General features: G+C 19.7%; 5 protein-coding genes across 9 annotated transcripts; 4 read left to right on the forward strand and 1 right to left on the reverse strand.

The window, feature by feature from the left end:
• Positions 1–1506: 1506 nt before the first annotated feature.
• LOC100867790 (uncharacterized) lies at positions 1507–3142 on the forward strand. Of its 2 annotated transcripts, none has more exons than XM_003690145.4 (3): positions 1507–2158; positions 2393–2494; positions 2632–3142. In XM_003690145.4, the coding sequence occupies exons 1-3, from the start codon at positions 2027–2029 to the stop codon at positions 2962–2964; spliced, it is 567 nt and encodes a 188-aa protein (XP_003690193.2). In that variant the 5' UTR covers positions 1507–2026; the 3' UTR covers positions 2965–3142. The 2 variants fall into 2 exon arrangements, with proteins under 2 accessions (XP_003690193.2, XP_086769729.1); XM_086913603.1 differs by having other exon boundaries at positions 1728–2146.
• A 2097-nt stretch (positions 3143–5239) lies between these two features.
• Positions 5240–7212, forward strand: LOC116415501 (dolichyl pyrophosphate Man9GlcNAc2 alpha-1,3-glucosyltransferase). Of its 2 annotated transcripts, none has more exons than XM_031920374.2 (2): positions 5240–5369; positions 5465–7212. In XM_031920374.2, the coding sequence occupies exon 2, from the start codon at positions 5554–5556 to the stop codon at positions 7192–7194; it is 1641 nt and encodes a 546-aa protein (XP_031776234.2). In that variant the 5' UTR covers positions 5240–5369; positions 5465–5553; the 3' UTR covers positions 7195–7212. The 2 variants fall into 2 exon arrangements, with proteins under 2 accessions (XP_031776234.2, XP_086769724.1); XM_086913598.1 differs by lacking the exon at positions 5240–5369 and having other exon boundaries at positions 5379–5720; positions 6173–7212.
• On the forward strand, positions 5240–8331 carry LOC147656844 (bolA-like protein 2). The gene is made up of 3 exons (XM_086913604.1): positions 5240–5369; positions 7950–8044; positions 8130–8331. Exons 1-3 carry the CDS (start codon positions 5307–5309, stop codon positions 8215–8217), a joined length of 246 nt encoding a protein of 81 aa, XP_086769730.1. The 5' UTR covers positions 5240–5306; the 3' UTR covers positions 8218–8331.
• LOC100864626 (garnysstan) lies at positions 8328–10388 on the forward strand. Of its 2 annotated transcripts, XM_086913601.1 has the most exons (3): positions 8328–8964; positions 9118–9212; positions 9398–10388. In XM_086913601.1, exons 1-3 carry the CDS (start codon positions 8328–8330, stop codon positions 9653–9655), a joined length of 990 nt encoding a protein of 329 aa, XP_086769727.1. In that variant the 3' UTR covers positions 9656–10388. The 2 variants fall into 2 exon arrangements, with proteins under 2 accessions (XP_086769727.1, XP_003690547.1); XM_003690499.4 differs by having other exon boundaries at positions 8328–9212.
• Positions 10075–16472, reverse strand: Tpcn1 (two pore segment channel 1). Of its 2 annotated transcripts, none has more exons than XM_012494652.3 (12): positions 15797–16472; positions 15197–15312; positions 14858–15022; positions 14666–14791; positions 13498–13805; positions 13123–13403; positions 12550–12768; positions 12358–12474; positions 11928–12267; positions 11545–11846; positions 11276–11382; positions 10075–11213 (listed from the first exon to the last, which is right to left on the reverse strand). In XM_012494652.3, exons 1-12 carry the CDS (start codon positions 15897–15899, stop codon positions 10974–10976), a joined length of 2424 nt encoding a protein of 807 aa, XP_012350106.1. In that variant the 5' UTR covers positions 15900–16472; the 3' UTR covers positions 10075–10973. The 2 variants fall into 2 exon arrangements, with proteins under 2 accessions (XP_012350106.1, XP_003690546.1); XM_003690498.4 differs by having other exon boundaries at positions 15197–15408.
• Between the last annotated feature and the right edge of the window lie 9 nt (positions 16473–16481).

Genomic DNA, 16481 nt, shown 5'->3' on the forward strand with positions numbered 1-16481 from the left:
TTTTTTAACTAAACAATAATATAAATAAATAGCATATTTATACAAATATAAAAATGAAAAAATGTATATAAAATTATGAAATATATTATTTTATTTCGAAAAAGATTCTAGTTTAATTTGTTTTTAATATAATAAAGTTGATTAATTAACATTTTCTTGTTAATTTCTTGAGATATTATAATTAAAATCTATATATTTATTATTTTCGATTTCAAAATACCAATATGTTTCACAATATAAAAATAAATTAATTTAGTTTATATATATATATATATATATATATATATAGGATGTCTTAAAAATATGAAAATGCTCATTAATTGAAGAAGATTCAAATATTTCCGTTACGCCTTTGTTAATAAGCTATTAATAAAAAACATTGGCCAATCACAAAGCATATAGCCTAGTCAAGCCGCAATTATATCCTGTCAATTGAACACGAATAAGTTCAAGTAATATATATTAAATATAACAAATATTTTATTATCGATAAAAAATTATATCAAATTATATCACGAACAATGAATAAATTATTTAATATACTTTTTTCGACATATATTATATGGATTTTGTTGTCATGCTCGATTGATAACATGTAACCAATTCTACCGTCGTGGCTCGATTAAACTATGCGCTCCGTGATTGGTTAATGTTTTTTTTATTAATAATTCATTAACAAAGTCGTAACAAAAGTTTTTACAACAGAAAATGTTATTTGAAATTATCTTGAATATCTTTAATTAACTTTTATTCCCATATTTTTAGAGCATTCTATATGATACGATATATTATATTCATATTTATATGTAAAAATTAATTACAATGAATGATAAAAATATTCCACATAAAATATATTTTATATATTATATTCTAATTATAAATTGTGAACAACTTAAATAATTTTTAATATTATTTAATATTATTTTAGATTTTTTATATTTTAATTGCAATTGCATTCTTTCTGTTCAATTGGTAAGTAATTAGCAATATTTCATTTTAAATAAAATTTTTTCTTGTGATGTTAAATTTATTATTTTGCATAAAGATAAACTAAATATTATTTTTAAGTTTATATTTTTATATTCATGTAAAAATAAACATTATTATACTTAACATAATTTGTTGTAATTATAATATTAATATAATTTAATATTCAAATATTAAATATTCTTTTCAAAGAAACAAATCTTGTATATATTTATAATTATTAAATAATATTTAATATTTTATTGAAATCATTTATTTTAATAGTCCGATTTATTTATTTATTTAGAAAATCGTAATATATACAATAGTATAAATAAATTATATAAAATAATGTATGAAATAATTTATATTTATGTATATATATAAAAAATATATTATTTTTATTTAAAGATAAATGTATTTTGAAATTTAAATTTTATTTTTTTTTCATTTATATTAATTTATTTTTATCACTATTTTCAACGCTAAATTTTATTTAAAAATTTATTAAATTTTCTTCGTTATTAATATTTAAATTTTAAATCAATATAAACAATTTAAATACAAGTATTATAACCTTAAATATATGCGAAGTTGATTTACTTTTTCTATTATTTGAAATAATTTATTTATTATTTTTATTTTATTTAAAAAATTATATATATTTGGATCAATCTTCATAGAAAAATATTAATTAATCGTTTATATATTTACTGAAATGTTAAAATAAAATTTTAGATACTTGAAAAGTCGCATAATTTTGTCAAATTAAAAAGTTATATTTATATTGTTGTAATCAATATTATAATTTATAAACTCTCATTATTATTATTTCTATAATATTCGATATTTTGAATAAAAACTTTATTTTTTAATGGAGTATGCGCATGATTTCTCTCAACATAGATCTTAAGATTCCTTAAATAGTATACGTTCTTATATCTTTCTAATATTCCATCAACTGTAACATCCATAGAATATCTAGTATAAAATAAATCTATTTATATTCTTAAATATTATCAAATATTATCTAATATAAAAAAGTCACACAATCGATATAATGTCTCAAGCCTACGTTCATGCATGCGAAAGGGCGGAATTATTAGGATTGCCGATACCAAGTGAAGAAGAATGGAAAGAAACGCAAAAGTCTGAAGATTACGTTAATAATGACGATGATGTAATGATTCAAGTAATTATTCCCTTTTCTTATTGAATAAAAATTTAATTAGAATTTTATTTTTTTTTATTTATAAATGCAATATTAATTTTTTTAAAAATTCTAGTTTTTGTTTTACTTTTATTTTTATACTTTTGTACAAAAAATAATTAATAATTAACAAAATAAAATTATTTTTTACATAAATGAAAGATTAATAATTTTATAGTATTGTCAAATATTTTCAAAGTTTCATATAATTTATAGAACTTGGATTCTTCTAGTGAAACTGCACAACGAATCAGTGGTGGATTAGATGAATTAAACAGTATACTCAGTGTTACTCAAAAAAAAATTAACAGATTTAAGGTTAAATAATTAAATATATTTTTTTAATAAAATATAAGAATTATATTTAAGTAATTATTATTAAACGCAATAAATATTTCCTACTTATAATAGTTATGTTTTGGAGTATGATTTTGTAAAATAAAGATATTTTACAGAATATTTGTGGCAGTTTGGGTAGTTTACTTAAAGTAAAAGTAGGATCTAAAAATAATACACCAGATCATAAACTAACTGAACAAAGTCATAATGAGATAAAAAATGTTGATCCTGAAACATCTATGAATGAAGAAAACTTGATAGTAGAAGTATCTGATGATAAGAAACACACGGAGAATACAGAAACTATTGCAGCAACATCAAAAGCAATTGATATCAATAAAAAGATGGGATCTCATTTGAATAAGTTAGATTCTCTTATTACTAAAGCAGAAAATGCACAATATAGTATGCAATTCCAAACAAAACAAATGAAAAAATTTTTAAAATAATAATTCATATGCAAAAATAATATTTTATTCTAATACTCTTTTTTTCTCAGGCCTCTTCCAAATAGATTTAAAATTTTATTTATTGCTATTAACATGCTTAAAAAGTTATATAAAATAAAATTTATATTATATTAAATGTGCAAAAAAAGGTAGTAAAATAAAGGATATATAAAAATTAGTTAATTATTAAAATGTTTATAAACAATATATATTCAAGTATATAAGGAAAATTTTACATTTTAAGAAAACAAAAATTTGATTGTTTATTGTATATTAAATGCATAAAAATATATTACATAATATATATATATATATATATATATATTATGTACATTCACATTTTCATGCAAAACATTGACTTTCTCAAAATCAAAAGAGAAACATATTGAAAAAAAATATTGAAAATGTTAAAATAATATTAACATATTTACAATATAATTCACAATAAAATAATATTAATAATATTAATATTAAGATTATTTTTTGTTATTTTTAATATTATTTAATATTATTATTATTATTATTAAATTATATCCATGATATATTGAAATATATATTGATATATTAAAATACAAAATATTGAAATTCATAATTGAAAGTTTTTATTACAATAATTATATTATAAATATAATAAATTAAAAAATACTTTCTTTTAAACAAATATTAAAATAATCAGTATAGTTAATTATCAAAAAATATTATATATCCATATTTTTATTAATAATTTCATTATAAAATATTTGTTAATAAATTTTATAAAATATTAATTATATTATTAGTATTATATTATTAAATACTGTTAGTATCTAAAATCAATATTATAATATTTATTTAATTATTAATTCTGATTATATATTCTGATTGCATCACATATTCCTTATTTATATTTAAAAATCTTTTATATATTATGAGAACATTAATAATTCTTTTTTTATTTATCGAAATTATATAATTTCTATATTATAAAAATTTATATTCTTAATGTTTTTAACTTACTTAAAGATATATATATTTTTCATAAAAATTGTTTTAAAGACAATTCAAATTTCCATATAGAAATTATATAGAAGCCTAAATAAGCTTATATAATTATTATGCGATTGTTATTGTCATGAAAACATGTAATTATAATAATATTTATAAATTATTTTAATTTAATTATATCATATTAAAATGAATATAATAATATGAATGAATATACTAAACATTTAAATATACATAGTATTAATTATTTGTCTGAAAAAATAATATTAATTTCATTAATTAAATATTTTAGATAATTTTATAGAGAAATATTTTTTCTAACATTAATATATAAAAAATATAAAATATAATAAATATAAAATATTATATAAAAAAAATAATAGAAATATGTATAAATTTATAAAATACAATTGTTATGAATGACTTATTATTATGAATATAAATATTATAACTAAAATCAGGTATTATACAATATTAATATATTATATATATAAAATAATTTATTGAAAAAAAATGAATTTTTATTCTTATGATTAACATAAAAGAAAATTTATAATAAAAATGTATGTTTTATAAAATAATTCTTAAATTTATTTTAAATTCTTTTTTATTTTAAATTTATATATATCAGTGCTAAAAAAAATTGAAATAATATCAATGATAATCAGTTTCATTCTTGTAACAAGTTGTATTTAAATAAATAAATTATATTTAAAAAATGTAATTATTAAAAAATATTATTTTATAATTTTATAATGCGTATCTATTTTATATCAAACAATATTAAAGTATTTCTAAAAATGAATTTATTATAGAATTTATTTGCAAATGTTCAATATCTACAATTCAAAAAATATGTTAATTCTATAGACTTTAATCTCGTTTTTATATCAGTATCAGCAAACGGCTTTAGAAAGAACTTCCGTTAATATCAGCATTTTTAAGGTAATAAGCATTAATTTTTAATTATTAAATACGTCAAAATATTAATAAAAATAGTGAAAAAATGTATGAAAATATTAAAATTGTTTAATTAATCGAAATTTTGAAAATCGGTTAATAACAATAGTCGTTATAATCAAATATCAACAAATTTAAAAAATTAAAAGTACACGTAAGTATTCTGATGTTGATACAAATTCAATGATTTATTGGAATTAAAAAAACTATATAACAAAAAATAAATAAATAATAAATAATCTTATTATATATTTATTATTTATAAATTCTAAACTTTATAAAAATAACTACTCATTTTATGATTAATAAATAAAAATAATTAATTATATAGTAACGTTTCTCCACGTATTCAAAGAAGCAGCGAAACAAGACTCAAATTAAAAATTTAATTATTAAATATGTCATATACTGAGAATTACATACAAACTAAGTTAATTGAAGGATTAAATGCTTCACATGTGGTATGTATTTTATAAATTTTATTATATCGAATACATGTTCCTTATTTCTTTTGATTGCTTTCATTCTAACCTTAAATTTTCCACAATAAACCCAGGTAACTAGATGTTATTTCTGAAAATATTTCCTAATCAAGAATATTTGAATATATAAATTATTGAAGTCTATCAACGTATATAATTAAAAATGCAAGAAAATATACCAATTGTGTTAATCTCATTATTTGCCCTTCTTTTGAGATGGTGTATTACATATCACTCCTATAGTGGTCAAGGAAAACCTCCGATGTTTGGAGATTATGAAGCTCAACGACATTGGCAAGAAATAACTTTAAATATTCCAATTGAAAAATGGTACATAAATACAACAGATAATGATTTACAATATTGGGGATTAGATTATCCACCATTAACTGCTTATCATAGTTTTGCAATGGGCTATGTTGCTAATAAACTTAATTCTTCTTATGTAAAATTACATGAATCTAGAGGTTTCTCATCTGAAAATCATAAATATTTTATGAGACTTAGTGTTCTTTGTATAGATATTTTGATTTATATACCATCAGTGATATATTTTATATTAACTAAAAAAGTACCAGAAAATTTTGAAAAAGAAAAATTGTCTATATTTAATTTAAAAAGAAAACATATTAATCTTTTGATAATATTAATTTATCCAGGTTTAATATTAATAGATCATGGACATTTTCAATATAATTCTCTATCATTAGGGTTATTTATTAGTGCTATTACAGCTATGTTACAAAATTCTTTTATTATTGGATCATTTCTATTTGTTGCAGCATTAAACTATAAACAAATGGAACTTTATCATGCATTATCAATTTTTTGTTATATACTTGGAAAGTATTCACCAATAAAAAAACAATTTTCGTTATTTAATTTAATAATGTTATTATGTATATCAATTACAGTAGTTTCTACATTTTTTATCATATGGTTACCTTTTATTAAAGATTGGGAAACATTTATAAATGTTGTTTTTCGATTATTTCCAGTTTCTAGAGGCATATTTGAAGATAAAGTTGCAAATATTTGGTGTACGATCAATGTGATTTATAAATTACGTAATACTTTTACAAATAAAGAACTAGCTAAAATTTGTTTAATACTAACTACATTTTCAGTTTTACCAAGTTGTATAAATCTATTCTTAAATCCACAGAAGGAAAGATTTATTATTTCTCTCATTAATTGTGCATTAGCATTTTTCCTATTTTCGTTTCAAGTTCATGAAAAATCAATTTTGCTTGTTGCAATTCCAGTTTTATTATATTTTGAAAGCAATCCATTTCCTTGTTTTTGGTTTTTAATAATTTCACATTTTAGCATGCTACCTTTGTTTATAAAAGATGGTTTATATATGGCATATTGTGCTACATTAATTTTTTATTTCTCATTTGTTTTTTGGACATATCCTGATTTATTGGATAATCAATTACTAAATAATGCTAATTCAAAAAAAAATGTATGTATTATAACTAATCAAAAACGAATTAAAACAAACTTAAAAAATATCAAGAATAAATCAATTTTTACAAAACTAAAAAAAAATATTGTAAATTATAAAAATAATTTTATTTTATTAGGTTATTCGTTTTTCTCGAAAACAATTTTATTTTATTGTTCAGTTCTAGGAATAATAATACTTTCTCTTATTAGTGGTTTTTTAAAACCTCCAAATAAATATCCAGATCTCTTTGCATTATTAATATCTATGTATTCCTGTGGACATTTTATTATTTTCTACTTGTATTTTAATTATAAACAATTTGTATATAAAACAAATATAAATTTAAAATAAACCAAAAAGACAATATAATTTATGTTATATTATTACTATTATCCTTAATATTGAAAATTTTAATAAATTATTAAAATTTATCTTATCTCTAAATATTTTTAATATAATTAAAAAAAATAATATTAAGAAAATTGCATTACAATATATTATAAATAAGGAACATGTTACATAAATATAAATTGTACAAAAATATTTAATATTTATATATAATAATAAATATATATTATTATTTATATATATTATGATCGTTAAAATAAAATATTAAATAATTAATTTTTATATAAATTATTTTTATTAATAATAAATAGATAAATGCATTTTTTAAAATAAATTATATAATGTTTTATAAGAATTTGAACTTTACTCTATTATTAAATAACAATTTACTAAATTAACATAATAATATTGGGCATACAAATTTCAGCTTTTGTGGTTAGCATAAAATGTTATCGCTTGTGTTATGTAAAATTGCTGAAGAACCAGTTTAGTTTAGAATATTTTCGTTCAACTAAAAATTTTTTAAAAAAATTTATATAATATATCCATTATAGAATTATTAATATTTTTATAAAATGTGATTTTTATATTTTATATTTTTATACATTATTGTTACAAACAATATATCATTTAATATAAATTTCATTTCAGAAGATAAGGAAGTTTTCAGTAATATTAGAAGAATAAAAATTGTTTTATTTTAATATTTTATTCTATTTTATATTAATTAATTTTTATATTATCTTTAAATGTTACAGGAAGTTATAGATGAATCTGATGGTTGTGGTGCTAAATTTTCTGTAACAATTGTTTCTAGTGTTTTTGAAGGAAAATCTTTACTTCAACGACATAGGTATTATCTTTTTAAAGTTGTAAAAAATTTATTAATATTGCTCTTCTAACATTAAATATATTTATACATTATATTAATTTTTCAGATTGGTAAATTCAATATTAGAAAAAGAACTTAAAACAATTCATGCATTTTCACAAAAAACATTAACACCAGCAGAGTGGAAAAAATAGGAAATGATAAAAAAAAATATCTTTCATTAATATTCAATTTAATTATAATTTATTTTTAAAATAAATTGTTTCATTTCTAAGTTTTATAAATAAAATACAAGAAATTTAAAATGATTCAATTTAAAGTATCTGCACCAGGAAAAGTTATTCTTTTTGGAGAACATGCTGTAGTATATGGAAAAACAGCTGTTGCAGCTAGCATAGATTTACGTACAGTTCTAAATTTTACAGAGTTACCTGAAGCAGAACAAGTTGTTAAAATATGCTTTTCTAAAGTAAATTTATTTATTACTATACCTCTGCAACAAATACAAAATTTCTTTTTTATTAATAAAAACGTGGAATTTATAGAAAATTATGAGATATTTTATAACAAAATAAAAGAATTTGTCTGTATTGTTAGTTATGCAAATTTTCAACAAAAATTAAGTTTAGAAGCATTCTTCTATACTCTTATTTATATTGCACAAAAGGAAGAAATGGAAATAAAACCATTTCAAATTCAATTAAATACAGAATTGGCAATTAATTCTGGACTTGGTAGTTCTGCTTCTTTTGCAGTTTGTCTTGCTGCATGTTTTGTACATTGGTCACGTTTACAAAAAAATATTTATAAAGTATTTGATTTTTCTACTTTAGATATTATTTCAAAATATGCTTTAAACTGTGAAAGAATTATGCATGGTAATCCATCTGGAATAGACAATTGCATCTGTACATATGGATCAATAATAGAATTTAAAAAGGGTAATTATATACAACCAATAAATAATATACAAGCAATGAAAATTTTATTAGTAGATACAAGAGTAAATAGAAGTACTAAAGCTTTAGTTGAAAAAGTATTAGAATTAAAACATACATATCCAGTTATTATTGATCTGATTATGGATTCAATAGATAATATATCAAAAGAAGCAATTAAAATTATTCAAAAATTGAAAACTTTCTCAAATACCAATGAATTTTTTTTGGAAGGATACAAACAATTAATGGTTAGTATTTTATTAAATCTTGATATGTTATTGATGAATTAAAACAGAAAAATTAATTCATTATTTAAAGAAATAACATTTATATGAATTAAAATTTAGAAATACATTAAAATATTGATTGATAAAAAATTTGATATTTTGATATACATTAAAATTTTTTTATTACTTATTATGTATTATTATAGATACTTATTAACATGAATCAAGGACTATTAGCCACATGTCAAATTTCTCATCCATCTTTGGATAGAATTTGTGCAGAAGCACAAAATTATGGTTTAGCAGCAAAGCTTACAGGTGCTGGTGGTGGTGGACATGCATATATTCTCTTATTACCAGATACACAACCAGAAACTATTTCAAGTATTTCGCGAAAATTAATTGCAGACGGATTTACTGTTAAATTAACAACTTTGGGGTGCTCCGGTGTACAAATTAATTAATGACGTCATTATAAATATTATATACATTGAATATTAGAAATATTGATATTTATGTATATAATCGTAACTAAGATGGTTCAAATGGGAGACCTATTGCCGCTACCACTCTCCTTCTCCCCTCCACTTAATTTATTTTAGTTTTTGTTTTTTCTATTTGACAATTTTAATAATAACAACAGATTTACAATGAAATCAAAATAAAAAGTTTTTATAAAACTGTTTAACGAATATAGAAAATTAGATACAAAAATAAACATTTTTAAAAACATAACAAAACATAAATTTGAAACAGATATTTTGAAAAAAAATTGATTGAAAACTTGATTCATTGAAGATCCATGACTATTTAATTTAAAATTTTTGTAATCTCGTAAATAGCTCTTCTATGTCTTGTGCAAACAAATTTATACACATTAATATATAACATATTTTGATTTTATTTTAACTTTAAATATTTTTTAAATTTATTTATAATTACTGACAATAATAGAATATATAACTTTTAAGTAATAATTTTACAAGTGTAAATTGCAATTTTAATATTAATATAAGTTAATTGTCATATTATAATAATTAATTATCATTATTAATGTTTTTCATTAAATATGATTGGTCAAATGCTTATAATATAATTTTGATATTTATAATGTAAAACATAAACTTGAATTATTTATTATAATAATTTACAATGTAAGTAATAAAATTATTTTAAATACATTTTCTAAATTAAAAAGAATATATTAAATTATGTATCAAAAATCATCAAAAAAAAAATAAATTAATTTAAATAGTTTAATAAATTATTCAGGCATTTAAGAAATTTAAAAATAATTTTCTTAGGTAAAATATATTACATATATTTAAATATATGCTATAATATGTATTATATAAAAATTATAATTTATTAAACTATAATATATCATATATAATTATTTAAATATAAATATAATTATTTTGAAAATTAGAAATTAATTTTATTATTGACAAATTTGATGAAACTGTTTATAAAAGATTTATTATAATAACTTAATATTATATATTATATATAATATTATAAGTATTATATATAATATTATAACAATATTTTTAATAAAATTATTTATCTCTATTATATCAAAACATAAATCGAAATAAAAGAATTTTATTCTTATAATTATAATTAAATATATTATTGATTTCTTTTTACTTTATACTTTTGATAAGAACCATCATTATTATTTCATATAAACTTTTATATTATAAGTTTTTGATACTTTTTTTAATATATTGTGAACGAATGCAATATGACAATAAATGCAAATTTAATTTATTATGACAATTATACAACATTTGATGTATTACGATGTATTTGTCGAGAGTTATCTGTTAATCCTATATAATCTGATTCAGAAATTGCATCTTCTCTATAATTTTCGTCTACATTATGAGTAGTATTTGATAAAAATTGTCTTTCTGTTTGTTTTGCTTCTGCAATCCACTCAGTAATTTCATTAGTATACATTTTTCTTTGTAAAACTTCTCTAGTTCGAGGACGTGATCCAATAAAAACAGTAGTACCCTGAAATATTTTTATATGATTATAATAATTTAAAAAAATATATTCTATTTAAAAAAACTTACACCAACTATTAGTGAAGGCCGTAATTTTTCTAAAAGTTGAAAATCTTCTATTATATATTGCAACTCATCCCATTTTAATTCTACCTCTTCATGAAGCATTTTTTCTTCTGTAATGTTCATAAAAAATTAATAAAGGATTCAATGAAAAATATTAAATTATAATAATTGCAAAAAAAAAATTTAATTTCAATACAATTTCAAAAAAATTAAGTTTTTATAATTATTTATATTATAAGAGATTATAATTATGAATATAATAATATAATTACCATCACGTTTAGATGTTGATTTTTTATAATGTATCCTAAATCGAAATGCTTCCAAAAAACTAGATACTACGATAGTTAGAACAATCATAGTCACTAAATAAAATATCATAAAATATATTCGTGTATACATTCCAACAGTAAATGCATATGCATTCATTAGGATAAACCAATTATTAACAACCGTTAATTCAAAAAGAGTCATACCACTAGCTATAAGATTGTCAAAAGTGTTAAGATAATAATATCCTAATGCGGTACTTTCATTAGCCGAATATTTATAAAAATCTTCAACTGTTGTGTTTCTGTATTCAAATATATTATGATGTAATAGTTAATTCAAAAATATAATTTATAAAAAAAATACTATCCATGTGTACACTTACTTGCAACAATTTCGCATATTATATCCTGCAAATAATTCCATTCCAATAATCGCAAAGAAATAATATAAAACAAGCATGACTACTGCAGTAGAAGACATTAATGGAGTTAAAATTACAAGCGTGCCGAATACATCTCGATATCTCTTTTTCATTTTAAACAATCTCAATAATCGAAGTGGTCTGAATAGAACAAAAAATTTTGCTGTAGGAAAAAGGCATAAAATACAAGCAGCAACAAGAGTCATTATAGATGTGCCCAAATCAAAAAGATTCCATCCAGAACTAAGATATCGTCTTGTACCAAGTCCGAGTACTTTTATTAATGCTTCAGCAACAAATACTATAAAAAATGATTAGTTTTTAAAAATAATACATATATTTACATATTTATATATTCATATATTATTTAATAATACATAATTTTACTCACTTCCTCCAAAAAGAAAAGTATCCCAAGATGCAGCAAACAAAAGTGTACTATGAACATTATTAGCTGGCTCTAGTATCCTTATTATCATGGCAATGCCATTTGCAATAATCATTATGTCTAAATGTTTTTTATAATTTTTAAAAAATATAATAAGTTATAAATTGATATTATATAATTCTTTTTTAAACTTACACATCAAAGTTTCAAAATAAGACCATCTAATAGCAGCATGTGCTCCTGTGCAGAGTATCTGCAAAGGTTGTGATGTACTGTGATACCAAGGCACAGTAGAATATTGTGGCTCCCATTGAAGTATAATAGTATCATAAATATTTAAAAATTCTTCAATACTTAAAACTCCACTTCCAGAAGCATTTAAATGTTGATACATTAAAACAATATCTCTTATATCTAAAAATTTATATAATTATAGAATATTAAATTTAATTTATATTATCTTTTATTAATCCTTTGCAGACGAGTGTCGGCAAATAGCCCCATAGCAAATAGTCCCATTCTCGCGCTGTTACTGGCATACGTCTGTTATCCTTAACGATAAGTTACGTATGAGTATACTAGCTTAAGAAATCAAGTTACCTCTCAATGAAACTAGTTAGTTTTTGAATAAAGCTTTAATTTTTATAACATTAAATGTGAATATTTTCTTTACCATGTGCTCCAATACCTGTCGTCTACAGCGACGCTCGCCTGTCGAACGGCTTCGTCCGCAAAGGGTTAATAAATTTCTATAAATATATTACATACTTTTATTTGGAGCATAGTATCGCATTAACCCTTCAAATTGACGAAATCGCATTTTATCCGGGCTTTGTTTGGAAACTAATAATTTAAAGGCATGTTGACATGCTTTTCTTTTATGTAAAAACAATTTTTTAAATTTATCACGTTCAGCTGCCGTAAACGTTTCATTAACTACTGCTAACATCAAATTCATCATTACGTACAACATTGTAGATAAATAAGATACAAAATATATAGCATACCATTTATTTTTTGAATATGAAGGCATCATTACATCTGGAAAACTAAATACCGGAATTATTATTAAAATTTAATTATAATTACAAGCATAATAAATTAAAAATATTATAAAAAATTTAATTATAAAACAATACTTACTTAGCAGTAGTAAGAAGAACAAATAAACTCACAAAACTATCTTGTAATGTAGAAAAATTTCTATTCATTTCGGAAAACATGTAATATCCCAATACTGTATAAAGTGTTATGAAAAATAAAAGCAAGCCTAGCATATCTAGAATTGGAGGTAGTGTTAAAAGTATTTGTCTAATAAATCTTCTAACACCTCCAAAACATTTAGTATCTACTAAAAAGATAGGCCTTAGAGCACGTGTTACACGGAAGTGTGATGACTGTCGTACTAATACTGTCATTGCTTCTAAAAACATGATGACCAATGTGATACACTGTAAAAATGATGTAAATATATAATTTTTATGGTTAAAAATTGTGGAATACAAAAAACTTTCATTAGGTAAATTTTTCACTTTATTTAATATAAAAGTGAAATAGAAATATACAAAAATATATAGTCATAAGAAATAATATCATAATTAATATAATAATTTATTTATATATATTTTCTCATGTCTTTCTTTATTTAATATTAATACAATTCTTTTAATTTAGAAAAAGAAACTATTATTGATAAAAAATCAAACATTTGCAAATATTTAAATGCACATATCTTTGAAATATTAAAATAGTTAAGAAAAATTATATGACAAAATTCATATAATTTAAATAATAGAAATATAATTTTTATATTAAAGAAAAATATTAAGAAAATATTAATATTCTTGTTTTTTATTAAAATATAATTAAAATAGAATAATGTAATCATTAATATATATATATATATCTATTACTTCTATAAGATCTCCCAATAAAGATATTAATATATTATAAATAAATAATTAATATAATTATTGTTATCTCATTTCATTAAAAATGTAATCTAAAATAGTTTGTAGTTGTTATGTTACTTATCTTCTCATTAATATTCTTTGTATTAATATTCTGAATATCTCATTAATATTTTTTGTATTAATATTCTGAAATATATGCAACTGCTATATTGACATATTTACAAAATAATGGAAAAAAACTATACTTCAATCTTATGATATTCAATTTAAAAGAAAATTATTAAATGTAAATATAATTTATTATATCAAAATATAAAATATATGGGAAAGTTTATATAGTATAATTGTATAAACTTAAATTCTATAAAATTTTTATATAAACTATTAAATTGTTTTACCTTCAACATTGTTCGTTTGTGTTTTAACATGGTTGACCACCCAATCCATCTTAATTTCAAAGCTAATTCTATGCCTATAATTATTAAAGCAAAAAGTTCTATAGATCCATGTACCCATACTGGTATCTAAAATTAAAATAAATAAACAATGTAACAGAAAGAAAATATTTTCCTTCAATATTAATGACTTACTTGAAACATTGGTACTGCTGGCTCTTCTGCAAGAGCCAAAATCAAAAGTATAAGGGAAGTTAATAAATCTAATCCATAATACCAATTATTATGAACTAAGAGATATGCTGGTAAATCTTCTGGATGTTTTGGATGAGAATCAAACTTTTCATTATTTCTGCCTTCCTATCAAAATAATTTCTTATAAATAATATTTTATATTTAAAATAATCATTATAAATATACTACATATATATATAATTATATATATAAATACATACACTATATATAATAGAAATTATATATATTTTAAACTAAATAATAATGTTATTAATGCAAAGAAGATAATATTATATATACCTCTAAGAATATTGCAGCTTCATGATAATTCATTTCCCAATGTAAATCATGATCTGTTAACGAATCATGCGATGGAAGTACAGCATTTTCAGACATATTTTCTCTGAGCACATCATCTGTTTCAAATTTATGAATAAAGTGATCAGTCTTTATATTTTCAATAGAATTTACATGATTTTCTGTAGAAGAACATGATAACATAGATCCATATTCTATAATAACAAAATAAACAAAAAATAATAAATATAAAAAAAAAAATATAATGTAAAAATATAAAAAATATATATAAATTTTAAATAGTAAAAAAAATAATATAAAATAAATATCTTTTATTATGATGATAATATTAAATATTATATATGTATATACATTTAATAATTCAAATATGTTCTTAATTAATAAATTATATATACTATTATATAATTTATATTAAAGATTAAAAAATGTATAATTGTTAGAGTGTAATTTGGTGAATATTATAAGTTAAAGATGCCTAATAAAAAAATGACAATAGCAATATATAGTTGTCAAAATATAAAACTTTCATTTTATATGTTTATAAAAAATAAAATTATAGAAATGAAAGAAATTAAAATTTACTTTGACATGATCGATGCGAAATATTTTGTTCGAGTGATATATTAGCATCATCGTTAAAATGCTGATAATTGCCTGAATATTCATTAATTTTAGGAGAAGACATTTGAGAATATGTCACATGTCACATATATAAAAAAAACAATACATTTATTGTATTAAAATATTTGTATATACTATTTTGATTAATTCTGTTCAATGATGTCACTATTTAAAAGCTATACACTGATTGGATTAGACCAAAAATATTGCTTGATGACAATATATGACAATATATGCATATTTTTGTTTGAAAGATATTTCGCATTATAGTATTACAATATTATTCGATCTTACATTTGACGTTCTAATTTGTAGTGCGCATGCGCATTTATAAAAAATAAACTTAAGTACTACTAATTTTTTATTTTTACATTATTACTTATATTCTTCATATGTATTAAATAAATATATATAAATTTGATCATTTTATATAACATGAAAATTATATTTTTATATCATTTTTCTTCTAAATTAAATATATTTATATATACAACATAATTGTATATACATATGTACATATGTATATATGACGATATATAATTAATAATAAAATAATATAATTTGTATTCAAAATATTATTTCAATAAAATTAAATGTAAAAATAAAATCAAATAAAGTCAAATTGAAATGAAATAAAAAAAAATCT

The sequence above is a fragment of the Apis florea genome, unplaced genomic scaffold, assembly GCF_048593485.1.
Source record: "Apis florea isolate Af1SG1 unplaced genomic scaffold, ASM4859348v1 contig_3496_pilon, whole genome shotgun sequence".
Lineage (NCBI taxonomy): Eukaryota > Metazoa > Arthropoda > Insecta > Hymenoptera > Apidae > Apis > Apis florea.

Excerpts from the sequence above, each read along its gene's own strand:
- LOC100864626 (XM_003690499.4), top strand. The coding sequence starts at position 8,328 with ATGATTCAATTTAAAGTATCTGCACCAGGAAAAGTTATTCTTTTTGGA. Across the intron at positions 9,213-9,397 it reads AAGGATACAAACAATTAATG|ATACTTATTAACATGAATCA; the intron begins GTTAGTATTTTA and ends GTATTATTATAG.
- LOC100867790 (XM_003690145.4), top strand. The coding sequence starts at position 2,027 with ATGTCTCAAGCCTACGTTCATGCATGCGAAAGGGCGGAATTATTAGGA. Across the intron at positions 2,159-2,392 it reads ACGATGATGTAATGATTCAA|AACTTGGATTCTTCTAGTGA; the intron begins GTAATTATTCCC and ends TATAATTTATAG. Across the intron at positions 2,495-2,631 it reads AAAAAATTAACAGATTTAAG|AATATTTGTGGCAGTTTGGG; the intron begins GTTAAATAATTA and ends GATATTTTACAG.
- Tpcn1 (XM_003690498.4), bottom strand. The coding sequence starts at position 15,899 with ATGTCTTCTCCTAAAATTAATGAATATTCAGGCAATTATCAGCATTTT. Across the intron at positions 12,268-12,357 it reads TACTTTTCTTTTTGGAGGAA|TATTTGTTGCTGAAGCATTA; the intron begins GTGAGTAAAATT and ends CATTTTTTATAG. Across the intron at positions 11,847-11,927 it reads AATATGCGAAATTGTTGCAA|AAACACAACAGTTGAAGATT; the intron begins GTAAGTGTACAC and ends ATTTGAATACAG.
- LOC116415501 (XM_031920374.2), top strand. The coding sequence starts at position 5,554 with ATGCAAGAAAATATACCAATTGTGTTAATCTCATTATTTGCCCTTCTT.
- LOC147656844 (XM_086913604.1), top strand. The coding sequence starts at position 5,307 with ATGTCATATACTGAGAATTACATACAAACTAAGTTAATTGAAGGATTA. Across the intron at positions 5,370-7,949 it reads GATTAAATGCTTCACATGTG|GAAGTTATAGATGAATCTGA; the intron begins GTATGTATTTTA and ends TAAATGTTACAG. Across the intron at positions 8,045-8,129 it reads TCTTTACTTCAACGACATAG|ATTGGTAAATTCAATATTAG; the intron begins GTATTATCTTTT and ends TTAATTTTTCAG.